This window comes from Desmodus rotundus, chromosome 12 (genome assembly GCF_022682495.2).
Source record: "Desmodus rotundus isolate HL8 chromosome 12, HLdesRot8A.1, whole genome shotgun sequence".
NCBI classification, from domain to species: Eukaryota; Metazoa; Chordata; class Mammalia; order Chiroptera; family Phyllostomidae; genus Desmodus; species Desmodus rotundus.
In genome coordinates this window covers 41,977,564-41,999,258 of record NC_071398.1, presented here as the reverse complement: position 1 = coordinate 41,999,258, position 21,695 = coordinate 41,977,564, and the positions used below count along the sequence as shown (strand labels likewise).

The 21,695-nt window shown below is 40.1% G+C and overlaps 1 protein-coding gene across 1 annotated transcript in view; it reads right to left on the bottom strand.

The window, feature by feature from the left end:
* The window catches only part of LOC123480636 (zinc finger protein 45), a 52,267-nt gene extending 35,765 nt beyond the window's left edge, over window positions 1-16,502 (bottom strand). Inside the window, 8 exon segments of the mRNA XM_071220081.1 lie at window positions 2,449-2,491; window positions 2,493-4,065; window positions 9,397-9,523; window positions 11,315-11,402; window positions 14,512-14,578; window positions 15,029-15,101; window positions 15,575-15,682; window positions 16,382-16,502. Coding sequence (XP_071076182.1) covers window positions 2,449-2,491; window positions 2,493-4,065; window positions 9,397-9,523; window positions 11,315-11,402; window positions 14,512-14,543 — 1,863 coding nt within the window. The 5' untranslated portion in view covers window positions 14,544-14,578; window positions 15,029-15,101; window positions 15,575-15,682; window positions 16,382-16,502.
* Between the last annotated feature and the right edge of the window lie 5,193 nt (window positions 16,503-21,695).

Sequence of the window (21,695 nt, the reverse complement as noted above, 5' to 3'; positions counted from 1 at the left end):
CTGTTTGTCCCACACTCCGCCAGTCTCAGTCCCGCCACGGCAACTCGAGTCCTCTCCGCCCCGGCTGCCCGTCTCCGCCCCTCCTACCAGTCTGGATGAATTGTTTATTTTTTATCTCCTTGGTGTCGGACTTCCTTGCCATTTGATTTTCTGTCAGTTCTGGTTGTGCGAGGAGGCGCAGTGTGTCTACCTATGCCGCCATCTTGGTTCTCACCTAGTAGTTTTGATTTCTGGCATCTCTGGGTTTTCTTTTTCTCTCTAAATGTTGATAAAGCATGTAACATAAAATGTACTATTTAACCATTTTTAAATGTACAGTTCAGTGGTAAAGTACACTCACAGTGTTGCAGAACCACCACCACCATTCATCTCCAGAACTCTTTTCACCTTGCAAAACTGAAACTGTACCCCTCAAATAGTTACTTCCCATTCCTCATCCCCTAGCCCTTAGCAACCACCATTCTACTTTCTGTCTCTATGAATCTGACTCCTCTAAGAACCTCTGTAAGTGGAATCATACAGTATTTATCTTATTGCGACTGGATTTCATTTAGCATAATGTCCTCTGGGTTCATCCATGTTGTAGCATGTGTCGGAACTCCCTTCCCTTGTAAAGCTGAATAATGGTTCTTTGTATAAGGGAGAAAGCAAATATGGCCAAAGGTAACAATTATTGATTCTAGATAGACAGTATATTGTATTATTCTTTAAACTTGTCTGAATGCCTGAAAATTGTTGTGAAATTTTGGGGGAAAAATTCCAAATGGACATTTTTTCTTTGTAATTTCTAATTTTCATTGAAATGTAAACAAAGAATTTTAATTATTCTCTACCTGTCTGTTGGAATTCATTACAGGCAAATTGCTTCACACCTCTCCCTGGTTCGTCAGGCATATTCCCAAATGTTAACACTTGCTAAATTCATGTTTATTTTCACCCCTAATTTCTTATGCAGCTTAAGGAATAAATTCTGAATAAAAATACTCTTAGATTATTATACTCTTAGGTTTTTAAATTTTATCCAGAATGAACTATCTGAAGTTCAAATTAATAAATGTTTATGAAAAGCTTTACTAAATTCATTATATACCAATAAGCATTCATCTCCTAAGAATTCACTAGTAGTTAATACTAATGATGAGGATAATAAGAACAGTTAATATGTATTGAGCATAAGCTACATTCCAGAAGCTCTGACCTGATGCATACTAAACCCATCCTTTCTCTACAAAACACTATTAAATAGTTACCATTACCAGCATTTTAAAGATGGTGCCTGGAAAGGACAAACATTTTGCCCAATATCCCACAGGTGGTGAGGTGGAATGGTGACAAATCAGTATGGGTTATGCCATGGATAAGGAGCTTCCTACCTTTGTTACATTAACAGGGTTATTCTTTAGGATGAATTTACTGAAGTTTAACAAAAATGGAATAGTGTTGGAAGGTTTCCATATATTTACTAAATAAACATACTTGATACAAATTCTCTATAGTTTTATTGGCATAAAGAAGTTGTGATTCCCACATTAGTCAAATCTTCCTATACTATGAATCCTCTGCTCTTCTAATCAGAGAGGTGACAAATGAGGGATTTCTTGTTCTGAATAAATCACACAACTTGTGTCACATTTTTTAAAGTGTGGATGTTCTCAATTATTTCTGGGTGAGGGCAAACTTTTGTTTTTAATTTCCAATTATTCATGGACTAATTGATACTTCTGTAAAATGCAATGATGTTATGGCAACATCAAATTGCTATAAAATTTTCCAAACATTTACTATCATTTTCTGCATTTATCTCATGATGGATGGGTAACAATTTTGTGGACTGGCACTAATCTCTCAACAATAGTTGGAGTAGAGCTTGTCTAAAAGTGTTCCTACATTTTTATCCAAAGAGTTTCCTCACTTGGATGAATTCTCTGAGGTACCCTAAGATGTTTGCCACATCTATAACACTTCCCACACTCCTTATATTCATAGGATTTCACAGCAGTGTAAATTCTCTGATGTGCAGAGCAAGAACTGAATTAAATTTAGGTTCTTTCCACATTCTTTAAAGTGTTCCTAATGAGTATAATTCTCCAATGCTTCTCAAGCATTGCTTCCTTCCACTTAAATGGTTTCAAATCAATATAAACTGATGTTCCATAAGGTCATGTAGAAATCTAAAGGCCTTTTCTTATTTCTTATATTCAAACTATTTCTCACTCAGTATAAATTTCCTGATATCATGCAAATTGTCCATACACAGGTAAGGCTTTTGCACATTCCCTAAATTCATAAGTTTTCTCATGGGTAAGATTTCCCCACTTGTTAAATTGTCCAAACACAAAACAATGTTTTCACATCTCTTCAATCATAAAGTTTCACCAGTATCAATCGTTTCATTTGAGTAAGCTGTCTGTATAAAGGAATCCCCATTCTTTATATTTGTATGGTTGGTTTATCATTACTATGAGTTCTGTCATGTTCAACAAGGCTTGAGCCATGAGTAAGTCTTCCCAAATTCCTTACATTGATGAGGTTCCTCACCAGTATGAAATCTCTGATGAACACTAAGTCGACAGCCACTATCAAAGGCTTTCCCACAACATTTACATTCATAGGAATTCTCACAAGTATGGGCTCTCTCATGTTTAACAAGGCTTGAACTCCAACTGAAGGTCTTCCCACATTCCTTGCATTTAAAAGGTTTCTCACCACTATGAATTTTCTGATGTTGAGTAAGGTGATAACCACGACTAAAGGCCTTTCCACATTCTTTACATTCATAGGGTTTCTCACCAGTATGAATTCTCTCGTGTTGGACAAGACTTGAGCCACAATTAAAGGCCTTCCCACATTCCTTACATTCATAGGGTTTCTCTCCAGTATGAAATATTTGATGTCGAGTAAGTTGATACCCACTACCAAAGGCCTTTCCACATTCTTTACATTCATAGGATTTCTCACCAGTATGGACTCTCTCATGTTTAACAAGGCTTGAACCCCAACTGAAGGCTTTCCCACATTCCTTGCATTCAAAAGGTTTCTCACCACTGTGAATTTTCTGATGTTGAGTAAGATGATAGCCACGACTAAAAGCTTTTCCACATTCTTTACACTGATAGGGTTTCTCACCAGTATGAATTCGTTCATGTTGAACAAGACTTGAACCACAATTAAAGGTCTTCCCACATTCCTTACATTCATAGGGTTTCTTGCCTGTATGAAATATGTGATGTCGAGTAAGTTGATAACCCCAACAAAAAGCCTTTCCACAAACTTTACATTCATAAGGTTTCTTACCAGTATGGATTTTCTGATGCTGAGTAAGTTGATAGCCACGACTGAATGCCTTCCCGCATTCTTTACATTTATAAGGTTTCTCACCGGAATGAATTACCTCATGTTTAGCAAGGCTTGAGCCCCAGAAAAAGGCTTTCCCACATTCCTTACATTCATAAGATTTCACACCAATATGAATTTTCTGGTGTTGAGTAAGGTGATAGCCACGACTGAATGCCTTCCCACATTCTTTACATTCATAGGGTTTCTCACCAGTATGGATTCTCTCATGTTTAACAAGACTTGATCCCCAACTAAAGGTCTTCCCACATTCCTTACATTTGTAGGGTTTCTCACCAGTATGAAATCTCTGGTGCACAGTGAGTTGATAGGCACTAAAAAAATCTTTCCCACATTCTTTACATTCAAAGTGTTTTTCAGCTGTATGCATTCTCTTATGTTGAACAAGTTTTGAACCATGACTACAAGTCTTCCCACATTCCTTACAAACATAGGATTTCTCTGGATTATGAATTCTTTGATATGCAATAAGAGATTTACTTTTTTTGTAAGTGGAAATTTTTTCATAGCTGATTATTATTTGACTGAAGTATTTCTCTTGATGTTCCTGTAGGCCCTCAAATTTGCTTTTGTACTTCCAATTATTTTTGAAAATGGATGCCACAACATCAAGGGTTTTACTTTTTTCCTTGATTTCCCATTCAGAAAAATTTATTTCAGAAATGTCCTTTCCTGAAAAGGTATTTTTGGTCTCATGTGTTGACTCCAAATCTGAAAGAAAACAAGAAAACCACACATTTTATTGCCCCTATCAGAGAACTGCCTTCTATAGTAAAAATAAAGGATGAATTGAAAATAATGCCCATAAGTGAATTGGATTAGTAGACCTACTGAACTCCTAAGCATCAAGTCTCTCCTTGTCAAACTCAGCTTTGATTTTTCAGCTCTTACAATCTTTTTTTTTTTTTAAGATTTTGTTTGTTTATTTTTACAGAGAGAGGAAGGGAAGGAGAAAGAGGGGGAGAGAAACATCAATGGGTGGTTGCCTCTTGCATGTCCCATGCTGGGGACCTGGCCTGCAACACAGGCATGTGCCCTGACGGGGAATCGAACCTACGACCCTTTGGTTCGCAGTCCAGCACTCAATCCACTGAGCCACACCAGCCAAGGCTCAGCTCTTATAATCTTAACATTCTGATTTGACAGTTTGGAGGAAGATTTGACAAGCACAATTTTAACAAGTCCCTCATCTTCCTGTGTAGATGGTGTAGATGGTTCTTCCCTTAAGTCAAAATGTGCGCTTATATCAATCAAGTCCTTCTGTGCTCAGTGTGGTTCCAGCTTTTAATGACTGTGTAGGCTGGCATGATGAATTGGAATCCAGAAAATCTCCACATGCAAAAACAACTTCATTAAACTACACAATTCTCCCTCAGAAATTTTTCTGAGTAGTTGGTCTTGGGCTAGAAAGCAGACAAAATCTTGCAGTTTGAGCAGTTATTAAGTTCCAAGGCTCTGCTGGAGTTCAAACAAGAAGTGAAACAAAACTAACTAAAGCTGTACCACAACCACCCAGCTCCTATCATGATACACTCAAACAGGTTAGCCCCTCAGGGGCCACGTGGGAAGTTTAAAGCAAAGGAAGATTTTTTCAATCAACTTCAAAGGAAGAAATGAACTGAAACTAATGAAAGTTATGACCCAGTCCCAGCTCAACTGCATGCGTGGAGCACAGCTTTGTAGAACTTACCGTCAACAGATAGTTCAATAAGTTTGCATTGATATATAAGGGCTTGCATTGTAATTACTTGGTACTTTAATGGTTTCTGTGAGGCTTAGCAGTGTTTAAAATCATTAAATGTTAACATATTTTATAAAAAGTAATTATATTTTCCAAAATAAAAAAAATTAATGAAGTATTGTTTTAATCTTTTGTATCTCTCTTTAATATCTGGTTTAATGGAAGACAATTGGATTCTCATATCTGCTTCTGCATTCGATCTGTGGCAATGCTATTTCGGTTGAAGTATATGAAGAAATTCCAACCTCTCACAGAAATGAAATTGTAAAATGGAAGAATATTTTATGAGCCTGTTCAGATAATTGTGGATGTTTTTCTTTGAAACTACAGGAAAACTTGAGAAGTGGTAGTTTCTTAAAGGTTAACTGCAATGTAGAATATGCAACTATACCCATGAACTTTTCATATTGTTACATTAAAATCCATGACACTTTGAATAATCTTTTATTCATGCAGAATTTTGCAACATCACGCATTGTCATTTGAAAAATAGTTCACTGAGTTGCGCAGATCTTTCAGGTGGTGGCGTATTTCATTATATAATAACCAAAACAATCACATGTTAATATTACCACCTAACTCTCTATATGTTTTGAGAAGGTATAAAGCTCAAAATAGTGGATATAAGTTTCATACCATTCTAATTTTTATTTGATAGTTTGCTTGACAAGAACAAATAGTTGTTCTTGAAATGACAAACTGACTTGCAAGAAAATGTTTTCCAACTACCTAAGTCTGGATAACCATAGTGAGTCTGTTAGTCATTCTTTCAAGAAAAAAAAAAAATGGTGCTCCATAAATAAGCAGTTAGTTTAACTCACAATTCAAACAACTTCCCAAGTGGTTTTCCTCAATGTAACCATCACACTTTAGTATACAGCAGAAGAACTTAATAAATATTTCTTATTTTATCACACAAAATATTTTCTTAATGCACACCCAAGGGTCAAGATTGAATAAAATAAAACCCAGAGCAGGGCAGTGAAGGTCAACCTGTGTGAGGAGGGTTTCAATATAAAAAGGGTTGTCCTGTGCAGAAAGTCAGAATACAAGCAGGATAAGGACAACTCTCTGTGTTTGACCTGGCATAGGCTGTCATGGCCCAGGTGGGATGAGAAGGGCAATCACATGGTTAAGGTGGAGCTGGTAATGGAAGGCTGGTTACACACAGAGAGTTTGATCAAATAAGTAAATATATTAAGGATAATGGAAGTCTGTTTTTTCTGCCAGAGAAGACAGTTAGATATTCAGAAAGTGAATAAGTTGAAATGAAACCTGTAATATTGAATTGGAATTGTAGATATCCATGTGAACTCAAGGTTTTCAATACATAGAAGGAAATGTGTGTGCATGTAGTATATAAGTATATTCTCTAGTTCTGTCCACTGAGAGGGCCTGGGAGCAGCCATCCCTCTGCAGCAATGAGCAAATCTAGTACCCAGATTTTGGCTTCTAAATACCATTCTCAACTAAAAGGAACCAGAGTACCTTAAAGAAATTAAGGCTGGAATAGGGAAAAAGCAAGATGAGACAGGAATGTGTTGTTGTATCAGAAAATAAGGAACTGCTTAGAGTGATGGAGACATGGGAAAGGACAGAGGAGCCATCAAGACAGGGTTCCCAACAGTCAAATGTGGGACAAGCTCAAATATTTTGAACTTCAAAATGAATAATGAGAAGAACAGATTTCAGTTCACTGACTAGAAATCCAATATACAAATAAACTGAAAGCTGGACGAAGAATGCAATATTTAATAGTCTCAAAGTTCCTTCTCACAAAATACTCATTAAAGGAAAAAAGGTTAACTTTACAGGGAGGAAGCCGGCAGACACAACCTTAATCAATTGCTCACAGGAAGCATCAGCAGTAATGACAAATCATTCGCCATACCTGACAGAACACAGAAACAAAGCATCAATTCTGTGATACTTCTGCCAAATATGCATAATATAAACCTAATCACGAGGAAAAAGCAGACAAACCCACACTGAAGAACACTGTACAAAACAACCAACTTGTAATCCTCAATAGCAGCAAGGAACTCAAGTCATGGAAAGACACAGAAACTGTTTTTGAGTGAAAGAGACTAAACAACCCAAATTCCCGAAACAACCATAAAACGGTGTACGATCTGACCCATGCCTGTCTGCTGACCCATGCCTAATGTCTCAGTGCATCCTCCTTTGCTAACTGCTCTGGCCTTACAGGTCCTCCAGTAAAGTTCCTTTCCGACCACGGGGCCTTGCATTTGCTGTTGACTATGACTGATATATTCCTCTCCTAGATGGTCATATAATTTGATCCCAGGCGTCACGTGTCTATCCAAGAAACCTTTTCCTGACTACCTTATCTGAATTAGCCCATCATTTTCTATTCTCTTACACCACTTACTCTTCCTGAACAACATGTTCAATGGCAAGATTTTATTTACTTACTTACTTATTTATTTAATACTTCTCCCTGATGACATAAACTGCATGAGGGTGGGCAAGTTATCAATCTTGTTCATGATGGTATAATGACTGGCTGGGAGTAGGCACTCAAAATATTTGCAGAATTTATGAATGAATGCAGATTTTTACTTATACACAGGGAGAAATGCCAAAGAGCTGGAAAGCAGATCTATAAGCAAAATGGCTACACTGGAAACAAAAAAAGAACACCTGCCTCACTGAACTGTGAGGGGACTGTGGGAAGGAAAACAAGGAGGGTGGGAAATGAGATAAAGAAGAAGTTGCTTTCCCAAACTAGGATCTCAGTTTCCTCCCAGGTGTTGGGCCTTCACTCTATGGGCCTTGCTCCTTTGTAGGGACCTTTCCAAACATCATTCCAGATGTTGCTCCTTCTCCTTTTCTGTGCCCTGTGGGATTGCTCCCTGCAATGTTGGTTGTCTCCCGCCTTTGCTTTCCTGGGTTTCAACTTCTTGGCCCTCCCTTCACAACCACCCAGGGCTCTCTTCCTTGCTCCAGTAATGTCGTCCCATCTGACCACTCTAAGCTAAAATATTTGGTTAATTGTCAATGAAGTAAAGGTAAAATAATATTGGTATAGACTTCATAGAAGAGGATGACGGGAATAAAGACCATGACATCACACACAATCTTGTCTGAAACTCATAACATCACAGATGATCTTTGAGGTTCATTCAGGCTCCATTTTTTTAGAGCAAAATAGAACACAAGCTCTGGAGCCAGACTTCCTATGTTCAATCCGTGCCATTGCTTCCCATCAGCTGTGTGACCTTGGGAAGTCACTTAAACTATATGTGCCTCAGCTAAAAACGGAACCTACCTCATGAGAATGTTGCAAAAGTTGAATAAGTTAATCTACGTGTTCTACTTAGAACAAAGCCTGGCTTATAGTAAGTACAGTGTTAACTATTAATATTGTTACCATTGTTATTTTGCTAAGAGGAAAATGATGTTTCATGAGACATTTCTAGGAGTTAGCTCAGACTTTAACTTTCAACTCCAAATTTGCTGTAAGTAAAGGAATGCATTTGCTTCGTATGAAATGAATTCTATTCATTCAATCCACCACTATCTAGAAAGTCAGAGTATATCAGAACCCCGTTCCTAGCTATACTCCCGGCACGTGGGCTGGAAAAGAACAAAGATCAGGGCTTCTTTAGTGTGCAAAAAGATCACCTGGGGATCTCGCATAAGAGCAGATTCTGTCCTGCAGATCTGGGGTAGGAACTGACAAGCCGCATTTCTGACAAGCCCCGGAAGCAGCTGTATTATTGTGTAATGCTTAACAATAAAAACGTTTAAACCCCATATAAACCAAATCATGGCTTCCCATCACTGAGAAAGCAAGCTACATTCTCCTCCAAAACCAACAAAACGGGCTATCATCTGGACCCTGCCTGTCTTCCTCACTAATTCTTGATACGCTCTCCTTACGACTTCGCTCAGGGCTTCTTATGGTTCCTCAAACAAAAGAAACGCACTTTGAGTAGCAAGGACACAGATCATTTGTGGAAATGTTGATGTTAAACATAGTACGAAACCTGGTTTCTCTCACAATGGTTATGAAGTAAATGCCCCATAATAGGAATCCAGCTCATTGGTCATTAAAAAGAGGGGCCGTTCACTGCAGGAAGGGCCAGAAGAAGGTGTGAAGCTCCTAGAGGGATGGGAATGAAACCATTTCCAACCCAACAAATAACAAAACATTCCTTTGAGAACAGGGAGAAGAACTTCACCTTGTTTCTTCAAAGGTAGCCCTGCAACTCCCAGGGAAGAAAGCTGATGTTGCAGAGAGGAGATTCTAAATGATTTCAGGCACATGACCTTACCCAGTGAGACCAAGTTGCTGTAGTTCTCCAACATCACATCCACGTACAAGTCCCTCTGAGCGGGGTCCAGGCACTCCCACTCCTCCTGAGAGAAGTCGATGGCCACATCCCTGAATGTCACCAACCCCTAAAACCAAAAATCCACACATGACTCATGAAATTAAAGAAGTTTAAAAATTTAAGAAAATATGTCCAAGAGGAAAACAGGCTGTGAAGGAGAAACTGCAAGAGGAGGGAAATGTAACGATCAAGTGGACTGGAAGCCTGTGATACATTTGGGTTGGAAAAAGTAAGGAAATCAGTATGACTAAAGCAGAGTGTGAACATGTTCCAGAAGAATCCTGTTATAGCAGGAAAAAACTTCCTGGATACTGTGAGGTAACTCAGTTCTCCAGACCTGTCTGATAATATATAAAGTAATCCAGTTTCTCTTCTATTAAAGAATAATAATGGAGGGGAGAAAGGGAGGGTTGCGGGTGTATTTTCATACACACACCCTGCTATGTGCCTGACTCCACAATTCTTTATAAATGTAAACTATTATAACATTTTTCCCTTTAAAGAATATGGAGAAAACATGAAAATTTTTTTCCAAATACACTATAATATCTCTATTTCCGAAAAATGATTTCCATTAAGGATTATCATTAAATATTAAGTAAATCATTCTATTAGATTATATTGTAAGAATTTCTTATGAAGATGAATACATAAAATGTTTTATTAGCTACAGTTCAGTTCATCATTTGTATATATGAGATTAATAACTCTATTATATTTATAGACTTAGGTTGAACAAAACTTCTAAAGATCTTCTTCTGGAAGAAGATGATTCTGGAACTCTACTATCATAGAGTGCATAGGAACCTGGAGCGTGTTCTTGTTACCATCAAACACCCATCACTGAACACCTTCCTCAGTCCCTAGTTGGAGGATACTGATGTAGGACATTGTACCTAACAGATGTCACCCGAGACCTGCACGTCCTGACACTGGTGTTCACCAACGAGGGGACCCCTGGAAAGATCCACCGACTTCCCCTCTAATCCCAAAAGCCTTGCAAAGCATGTGATCGCATATAAACTTAGGCTGAAACCAAGAAATCCCAAATTCCATCGGAACCTCCTGGAAAATTCAGATCTGTGGAGAAGTTCCAAGCTTTACTGTGTGGCCCAGTGAGACCCTCATCACTAGCTCTTCACACCACAGACGTGACAAGGGAATGACAGATTATGATAAAGAGATGGTGCAGCCCTGGTGGCACAATGATGGAGGTGATAACAAAGGGTACTACCGGGACAGCCTGCCACGGATATGCCACAGCGAAACACCAAAGCTCTTCCAGAGAACGCACAACTGAACCTGCCTGCAAGGGGAACATCCAGCTGTTTAAGGGAACAATGTACTAACTGGCTTCTTTCCCAGCTCCTGCCAATCAGCATCTTAGCCTGAAAAGCGGAAACTGTTTTTAAAATGTCTGCTGCCTTTCGTTCTCTCCTCTTTCCTCCTTCTCTTTCACAGATCCTGCTGGTGCTTTAATAGATAAAGTCAATCTATTGGTTTTCTGTGTACAGAAGTAGAAGTGTCCTAATTGTTCACTATATTTGAGTTATTCTGTGACAGAAGTTCAAGTACTTCCCACAAAAGACTCCATTCCTTTATGTTCTTGACAGATGGCTGAGCATTCAGGAGACGTGGAATAATGTGTTCAGGGAATATGATGAAACCAACTGAAAACAGCACATAGGGAGAAGGGCGCTTGGGTGTTCGGTACCATCCTTCCCTGGAATAGGAGGAACTGAGAAGCAGGTCCAGAGTCGGGGTTCTGTTAGGTAGAGAGCTTTAGGGTAACTAAGGAAAAGATTCGCATGAACTAAAAAATCACTGTATTTCAAGGAGAGAGAAATTACCAACTTACATCAGTCATGGTCCCATGATTGCAAGGATTACTTAGTGTTCCATAGGGTTCCTTTATTGGCAAAGCACAGAGTCCAGAAAAGCCAGAGCTGGGGAAGGGAAAAAGAAGCTTTAGATCAGGTGTGCTTAACTGATCCCATCCTGACTCAAGCTAATTACACCCCATACACCATTCATGGAATCTAAACTGTCACCTAAAAGCCCCAGGTCCTTCAGCAGGAAGGCTTCTTGCAGTGCCTGATTCTGGGGATGCTGGTATGAGCCTGAGACTGGACGACTCGGTCTTCCCCAGATCAGATCCTCCTCCCTCCATTCCCACCTGTCAGGACTGAGAATGGGCCATGTGGCCCAAGACCAGAACATCCTCCCTGAGTTCAAGACTGAAGAGAATGGGTCAAGACATAGAGCACACAGGATATACAAACAACTGCTCGGGGAATTGCCCGTGCCCCCAAATCTCACTTAATGCATTCAGAACATCCATGCGATGGGACACGATGAAACTGCGCTATGCTAAGTTAGGAAAATAATCAAAATATACTGTCGACAGAAAAAACAGGTTCCATGATGTAAATATATGACTACATTAAAAATACATATGTAGCCCTGGCTGGTGTAGCTCACTGGATTGAGCGCGGGCCTGCGAACCAAAGGGTTGCCAGTTCGATTCCCAGTCTAGGGCACATGCCTGGGTTGCGGGCCAGGTTCCCTGTAGGGGGCGCGCTAGAGGCAACCGCACATTGATGTTTCTCTCCCTCTCTTTCTCCCTCCCTTCCTCTCTCTCTAAAAATAAATAAATAAAATCTTTTAAAAATGTATGTATGTATCAATATAGAAAGACTGATAATCAGACATCAATAGATTTTAAAATGTTTGGGAGGTTATACAGCAATACATAATAATGTATTGTGATCACATTTTTTTGTTTTGGTATCCTGCGTAATTGTAACAATGGCCATGCATTATAACTCTATGATTTCTACGTCTGTCCTACTTAGGAAAAATGGGTGAAATTTCCAAAATCTCATGGGTATACTGTGTGGTTTTGATCCTGCTTCTTTTCGTGTCTTCTGACAGATGGATTTATTTTGTATCTGAAATTTGTCTTTTTAGACCCTCCAGGTAACTACTGAGTCACCAGATCCTACTAGGCTCACTTTGCGACTAACATCAGTAGGATAAAAAACTATAAGGTATAAAACTCGCAGGATAAATTCTATTTGCTTCTAAGAAGTCAGTCATGACCTAACACTATTGCCTACAATTACCTTCCTATGAGTTCCTACGATAGTTCACCTGAATTGCCTATTGGCTTTTGCTGCTGCCTGCCCTACACTTATTCCTATACATGTTTCATCTTTCTTACCTTAAAGGTAACAACCATTTTTTAGTGATGCATATCCTCCCAAGTACTACTATCTCAGGGTCTTATATTTGGGACAAATTTTTACTTAAAAACACACTTATAGAAATGTATCCTTAAATAGCTATGGAAATGTATAAGACATATACAAGAACATTCAACCAAAAATCATTTACAGTAAACAAGAGTTAGAAACTATGTAATACTGGACAAAAGGTTTAATAAATTCTGGCCCACTCTACCGTCATTAGTTATGATGGTACTGGACCACATCAATTGACAGAGAAAGACATGCGTAATCAATTTCTTAGTGGGGCAGGCAGGTTTTTTAAAAGATACATAATGTGGGAAGTGTATACAAAAGTAAAATAAAGGATCTGGTAGCACACTTGAGCTTGATAGTTACCAATTTCTCAACATCTCTGTTGAGAAATCAAATAAAACAGGGGTAAAAACAGTGTTTACCACAGATGGTAGCATTCATGATGAAGTAAGAAAGACCACATACAATGGCGTACAATTATTGCTTGATAGAAGTTTTAGCCACTAGTGAAAATGAAGATTACTGTCCCTAATTGCATTGTAATAAAGAAAATCAGTGCCACTCTTTCCACTTTCTCATGACAAAATCTGTGCTTCTCTGGCCTGCGTTCTTACAAAGCTAAGAATTCATGGCCCAGCCCTGAGCCCACCATTCTTCCTAAATAATAAGAGGAGCAAAACTGATTCTTAAAAAGGTTAAGAGAAAATATTCCCTCCTTCCAGAAGCTGCAGATGAAGGGACAAAATTAGGCACCCTGAAGCTGGCTCAGAAAATATACCCAATTAGGTGTCAAGCTGAGAACATTAACCAGAGGCTGAAACTTGTTCTTCTGTGCAAAGTGGTGGCTTATTTGAATATTTAAAATGATAACCTTCTTATTCTACCTTTTGGTATTAATAGCTGTTCTTGGAAATATTATTTATAAAATAGATTTTTGTAAGATAGCTGTACATTAGAGACTATTGCCATTCTCCATGGAAGGAACCTTTAAAATAATCTAATTCTGAATGTCTGTCTTTATTGCGCTAGTATTTATTTATTTATTTATTTATTGTATTTTTTCCATTACTTGGTAATCAATTTTTAAATGGCATTTGTATATTCCTAAAAGTTGTAAATACTTGAAAATTTTCAAATAAGAAAGGAATCACTGGCACTTCCCTCTTCTTTCTACATACTCAAGACTAAAATAAAACCTGTGTCTGGGTTGGATTTCATTTTCAAACTAAAAGCTAGAGTCTTCAACTCAATTATATCACCAATTACTGTGATTTCACTCTGCAGAAACAAAACCAGACACGTAGGCTTATGGAGAAAAAAACTGAGTAAAAACACACCAGAATAATAAGAATGATTAAGAGGATATAATTTTTACTTCATATGTTTTGTGGATTAATGAATTTTTTTGCAACAAACCTATATTAATTCCATAATCAAAACTATACAGGTATTTCCAAATGTAAAATACTGAGTGATAGGGAAAGGACATATTGTAGTCATTAAGAAAACTAAACAGCCCTGGCTGGTGTGGCTCAGTGGGTTGAACAATGGCTTGCAACCTGAAAGGTCACTGGTTCGATTCCCAGTCAGGGTATATGCCTGGGTTGTAGTCTGGTCCCCGGTTGGGGGTGTGCAAGAGGCAACCGATAGATGCTTCTCTCACACATCAATATTTCTCTCCCCTTTATTTCTCCCTCCCTGCCCTTCTCTCTAAAAATAAAATCTTTAAAAAAGAAAAAAAAACTAAACAAACAGGCCTACCACTGATGGGCCTGAAACAAATCACACCTACCGGTTCCTGAATATCCTGTGGCTACAGCTCATCTCTACAATTAGACACCTTCACTGTCAAGATTCCCCTGTAAATGAACATGAATTATCTAAGTTACCTTTCATATCTGAGGAAGGAAATACATAAACAGAAACACAACAAAAGCATATATATTGGGACAGAGCAGATGCTGGACAAGTGTGGCTACACCTTTCTACCTCTTCATTCCCTCCCGCTCTTCCTCTCTCTCCGATCAATAACCATCCTCAGGGGAGGAGTTTTTAAAAATCATCACTGTGGAGAGGGTAAAAAATAGTCTATACACCATACTCCCTAAATACTAATCTCCCCACGTAATCACAGTCTAAACCAAAACTCTAACAGTAATCTCCAGGAGGTGTACTCCTGTACCATCAGAACACTTAGGGAGGATGCACTGAAAGACTTGAACAATGGCCATATGAACAGATGGCTATTAACTGAAGGACCATAGGGCCCACTGGGAAGAGGGATGCATCAGCATGATGGGGTCACTCACCAGAAGGAAGAACCCATGACAGATACTACTTGTCAAGATATTTCAGGCCAAGGAAAGCAAACATTTTCATGATCTAAAAGCAAAAGTAATTGTATGAGCCCTGACTGGTGTGGCTCAATAGGTTGGGCATTGCCCCATGGACCACAAAGGTCACTGGTTCAATTCCTGGTCAGGGCACATGTTTGGGTTGCTGGACGGGTCCCCAGTTGGAGGCCTGCGAGGGGCAACCAATCAATGTTTCTCTCCATTTCTTTCTCCCTCCCTTCCCTTCTCTCTAAAAATAAATAAAAAATCTTTAAAAAACACTCTGGCTAGTGTGGCTCAGTGGACTGAGTGGCCTGCAAGCCAAGGGATTGCTGATTGGATTACCAGTCCCGGCACATTCCTGGGTTGCAGGCCAGGTCCCCAGTAGGGGGCGCATGAGAGACAACCACACATTGATGTTTTCTCTCTCCCTTAACCTCTCTAAAAGTAAATAAATAAAATCTTAAAAAATAAAAAAAATTAAAAAGTGATTATATGAGTATAAAAGAAACACAAACTCACCTGAACTTCTATTTCTAAATAGGCAACTATTCTTTCCTCCTCCTCTGGGTCCTTCTTAGGAATCTAACAGCAGTGGGCGGAAAGAGGAATCAGAGACACCCGCATTTCCTGGAGCAGAGAGATTTAACTGAAAATTAAAAACAGAGCAAACACCCTCTCCAGCCAGATCTGCCTTCATCCACACATAACCAAATCGAATTCAAAGGGAGGCTGGAATCTGTCTCTAAGTCGACACCAAATCTTGGGGATTGAAGTCTGGTTGAAGTGGCTCTGAAACATGTCGCTGGCCCCCAAGGGGCGGGGAGGGGTGCCCCTTCTAGGACCCTGTGGGACCTCCGCCTCATGTCTTCCCAAGCGCCCGTCACGAGGACACTTCCAGATGCAAAATTCTCATCCCAAGACTGGACCTTCATGCTTGAAACGTTCAGTCTAGGACTAAGTATAGGACTTTTCGTCGCGTCATTTAACTTTGGCGGGTCACTTAACTTTGGCAGGTCCTAAGGGAGTCTAGAAAGAACTTACAGCCCACAGCTAAATCGAACCACACCTACCAATAAAGGCTACGCACCCCATCACCCCGTCACTGAGACGCACCCTGGCCCTGTCTCGCCACCTGTCACGCACCATCCTTCTGAGGCTTGAGGCTCTGGACACATACGCCTAGGGCGCGACCAGGGCCTCCTCACGTCAAGCACCTCCTGGCGCCAACCAACCGTCACTGCGGGTTGCAATCCCTCTTCAGTAAAGTCTGCTGAGCCCTCGCATCCTCACCCGGCCTGATTACTTCCCGGGGCGCGACCAACTCACCGCGCGGAGTCCAAGAACTTGGGGACACCGGAAAGGGACCCAGTGACCCAGAGGCTTATGGGAAACGAGAGCTACAAAATCCTCAGAGGCTGTGAGCCCAGCTGTTCCAAAAGCTCTCCACAGGCAAACGCCCCCCTCCCCGAAAAGACCTGTGCCCCGAGGCTTCTGGGAAATGTGGTCCACAGCAGTCAAATCCCCGGAAACTGGGACCTTCAAAATGCTCCGGGGCTGCAACTTGGCCAAGCCTGTCAAAGGCGCTTTTCCTAAGCCCACCCGCAGATCTAGGCTCTGCTGTAGGGAGCAGTCAGGGGTGGGCGAGCCTGGAGACCCAAGTGTCTTTGGTGTAGCTGAGGGCGAATTAGAAATTTCTCAGCGAAGGCTGAGGAACGCATTCTGGAGTCCAAAGCAGGCAAAAATGGGAATGGAGGATAGCCAGGAACTTAGGCCTCAGTGAGCAGGGCATCCCAGGTAAAGTCTGTGGGAATGACCCTGAGCAGGCCACGAGATTACCTGGGTATGAGAGACTGGAGCAGGGTCTGGAAGTTGAATGGATGGGTTGTCTCACTCTAGTCCAGGGCTGTCAAACTCATTTTCACCGGGGGCCACATCAGCCTCGTGGTTGCCTTCAAAGGGCCGAATGTAATTTTAGGACTGTATAAACGTAACTACTCCTTAACAGTTAAGCAAGAGCTTGGCGCTGCTGCTGGGCAGAAACAAGGTGGAGGACCGGATTTGGCCGGCAGGCCTTGTGTTTGCCATCTGTACTCTAGGTGAATTTGTAGATCCACTTCTTTGGGACCCTGTGTGGAGTTGTTTATACTTGTGGGATAGTTTTTGCCATTGTGAATTGTTGTTTCCTTAGGTGTAAGGCAATTTTTGTTAAAGATTAGGTGGGGATTTGTGCGAAGGTCCCTGTAGAACTGAGAGATGTGAGGAGGTCTGTCACATTGTGTATTTCTATCACTATGGGTAACTAGAGATGATTTAATATTTGTGAGGTTTTTTTGATAGGCATTTCTTTTGTGTGCACACCATGGCGATGACGAAAGTGTGTTACTGTCCAGCTGGGACTGAAAAACACTACAGTGTTCTCTAGTTCGGTGTTAGTTTGATTATCTGACTACCAGCCACCATATGTGCCTAGGAAATTGTGACTGTGTTGTGATAATACGCAGCAATAATCCACAGTTCCTTTCCTATAAAATAGTGTTATTATGTCTTCTTGGAGCATCAAATTTAAGATGCAGAAAAAGATTTGCAACTTACCTGCCAAAAGATGTAGATATTTTGTTTTATGGGAAAGAATGCAAACCAGCATAACTTTTAAAAAGTAAAAGAAATCAAAGTAACATCTAGCCTGAGGTAAGCTTCCACTCTTTTGTGATGTTTAGGTAACTTGTGCAGATAACCTGGAATGACCTGGATTCAAGAAATAACGTCCCACTTGTAGAGGTAGGTAGATTAGAGCAGAGCCCGGAATTAGGAAATCAGATGTCCTAGACTATAGGTCAGGCAAGGCAAGGAACCTGTTTGAGATTACATAATTAGTCCATTAGAAAATTACTTGTCTTCTTTCCAAAAGTGATCATTGCATTTCTTATATTTTAGATATACAAAACCAGGCAGAACCTGATTTGTCTGTTGCAATTGGTAATTTTAAAACTAAAATCGGTAGTTTCTTTGAACCAACATTTTTTTCCTATATGAAATGGTAGATAAAAATAAAGAACAGTTCATGGATACAGTATTAGGGAAGAAGATAAATTTTCTTTTTCCATTATAATTTCAGAAGAAAGTCCTAAATGTTTGTGGGGGGAAAATTGGATTCTTTTCTGACCTTTTGTTTGTTTCTCCTCCAAAAGTCTATCTGCTTCACTCCAACTGACTTCATCACAACTAAAATTCATTAAAACACTCCGTCGTCAAAATCAATGGCATTGCTGTCACTAATGTTGCAGTAACAAATATATCTGCTCTCCAGTCAAGATGGCAGCATAAGTAAATATGGTCACTTCCTTGAACAACCACATAAAAATTACAATGGAAATATACAAAAACCATCACTCCGAACCATCAGAAATCAAGTTGAATGGAAGTCTAACAATTACAGAATGAAAGAAGTCACATCCATCCACACTGGTAGGAGGGGTAGAGATGTGGAACAGGCTGGTCCCAAATCCACGTGTGGTGGGTAAAAATTCAGGAGGAACATCTTGGGAGCAAGGAGTCCCAGGCCCACACCAGGCCACCCAGCCCAGTGTTCCAGTTCCAGGAAGATAAGTCCCCATAACTTCTGGCTGCAAATACCAGCAGGGGTTGAGTTGATGGGAGAAAGTCTTGGAGTCCCAAGCAGCTCCTCTTAAAGTATCCACACATGGACTTACTAAGACTTACTCCCTCTGAGCTCCAGCACTGGAGTAGCAGCTTGAAAGTCACCGGTTGCATACAGGAACTGAACAATCCAGCATCAAGGCAGCAGCTGGGTGGCAACTTTCTCCCAGACGGAAAGACAAGAAGAGGCCATTATCTCTTTTCTTAACTTTCCCCCAGAGCCACAAAGCTGGCTAGCAGGCAGGTGTCATATCTGAGACTCCATCAACCTGCCTAACACTATTTGCCCCACCCTGGACATCCCCTGAGACTCTGCCCCACCCAATTTATAGGCCTATCCAACCTGTTAACAGAGACTTTTTCATATGAATGATTGGTCCTGGCTCATGCTACACAACTTCCTAAATCCTCTCAAACAAGGAACAGCTAGCCTCAGTGAACCCCAAGTCCCCATACGTCTTGCTAAGTGGCCCCAGGCCTGGCACTAATAGCAGCAGGCCTACATTCACAACTTGGCTTCCCCTGGGAATCTGCAAGCCCAGAACAAGTAGCAGCCATCTCAGATTGCGCTGTGGCCTGGGCAGGGTGGCCCTGGGAAAAACACAGGTTGGAGCTGACCTTGGCCTGCACCACTTGGGAAACTCCAGAGCCTGCGCACCGGGTGTACAGCTACAGACCATGTTGGATCACCAGCATCCTGCCCCTGCACAGCTGATCTTCCATGGAGGGTGGAGGTTGGTCATCAGTGGTCACAGCTGGTCCTTGCAGCTGATGGCCTAGTTAAATCCTTCCTATCGACCTGCCAAGAGCAATCCAGGCTCAACTACAAAAGGAGAGTGTACTCAGCCCCCATAAAGGGTGCACCTTGAGCACCTAGCATTACCTAGCAATGTCTGAGGGACAGCTACTACATTAGGCCACACTACCAGAATGGGGAGTCATAGCAGCTGTAACTGATACACATAAACAAACAGGGAGGCTGCCAAAATGAGGAGACAAAGAAACATGGCCCAATGAAAGAACAGACCAAAACTCCAGAAAAAGAACTAAACGAAATGAACATAAGCAATCTATCAGATGCAGAGTTCAAAACACCAGTTATAAAGATGCTCAAAGAATTTATGAGGACCTTAACAGCATAAAAAAGATCCAGTCAGAAAGGAAGGATACACTAATTGAAATAAAGAACAATTTATAGGGAATCAACAGTAGAGTGGATGAAGCTGAGAATCAAATCAATGATCTGGAACATCAGAAAGCGCAAAAAAAAATTTATAAATAAATAAATAAATAAACCCCAAACAATCAAAACAATAAGAAGAGAAGAGAATCCAAAAAAATGGGGACAGTGTAAGCAGCTTCTGGAATGACTTCAAGCATTCTATCACATAATAGGGATGCCAGAAGAAGAAAAAGAGTAAGGAATTGGGAATCTACTTGAAAAAATAGTGAAAGAACACTTAACTCATTTGGTGAAGGAAACAGTCGTGCAAGTCCAGGAAGCACAGAGAGTCCCAAACAAGATGGATGCAAAGAGCCCACTCCAAAACACATAGTAATTAAAATGCCAAAGGTTGAAGATAAAGAGAGACTCTTAAAAGCAACAAGAAACAAGAAATTAGTTCCCTATAAGGGAGTTCCCATAAGACTATCAGTTGATTTCTCAAAAGAAACTTTGCAGGCTAGAAGGGGCTGGCAAGAAATATTTAAAGTCATGAAAAGCAGGGACCTACAGCCAAGATTGCTCTACCTGGCAAAGGTGTCATTTAGAATCTAATAGCAGATAAAAAGCTTCCCAGATAAGAAAAAACTAAAAAAGTTCATCATCACTAAACCATTATTATATGAAATGTTAAAGGGACTTATTTAAGAAAAAGAAGACCCAAACTATGAACAATCAAATGGCAATAAATACATATCTATCAACAACTGAATCTAAAAAACAAACTAAGCAAACAAGAACAGAGACAGAATCATAGGTATGAGGAGTTTTTGATGGTTGCCAGATGGGAGGGAGTGCACGAATGGGTGAAGAGGTGAGGGGATTAAGAAGTGCAAATAGGTAGCTACAGAATAGCCATGGGGATGTAAAGTACAGTATAGGAAAGGAGTAGTCAAGGAACTTATACGCAGGACCCATGGACATGAACAATGGTGTAGCAATGTCTGAGGGAGGGGGGGCAAAGGGGAAAAATTGGGACAACTGTAATAGCACAATCAATAAAATATAGCCCTGGCTGGTGTGGCTCAGTGGATTGAGCACTGGCCTGTGAACCAAAGGGCACATGCCTGTGTTGTGGGCCAGGTCCCCAGTAGGGGGTGCGTGAGAGGCAACCACACATTGATGTTTCTGTCCCTTTCTCTCTCCCTCCCTTTCCTTCTGTCTAAAAATAAAGTAAATAAAATCTTTAAAAATAAAATAAAATATAATCAAAATTTAAAAACAGCAAATCTGGAAATGAAACATACCCATCAAAGGTAGAATGGATAATTAGTGTCAAATACCTGTATGGTGGAATAGCACACAGCAGTGAAAATTACTGAATCTAACAAATATGATGAGCAAAGAGTCATAGAAATATACATATTTCTATATAGTATGATTCTATTCATAAAATTTTAAAGAGGCAAAATAAATTATATTTTGTGTGTTAAGTGGTACATAATGAAAAACAAGGATATGGTAAATAAAACTCAGAAATGTGGTAACTTCCTAAGGAGGAAGGATGGAGAGATAAGTTTGCAAAAGAATTCAAAGTTAACCCATGTATTCCATTTCTTAAACTGGATTGTATTTACACAATTGTATGCTTTTAAAATATATTCATCATTAGTTATAAATATTTGTGATGAAATTTAAAATTTTAAAATAGGAATTGAAGGCAACTGTATGCATTTGTAACTATATTTATGATTGTGTGAACACGGGGGGAAATGTGGAGTGTGTACACCAGATTTTTTAAAAGATTTTGTTTACTTATTT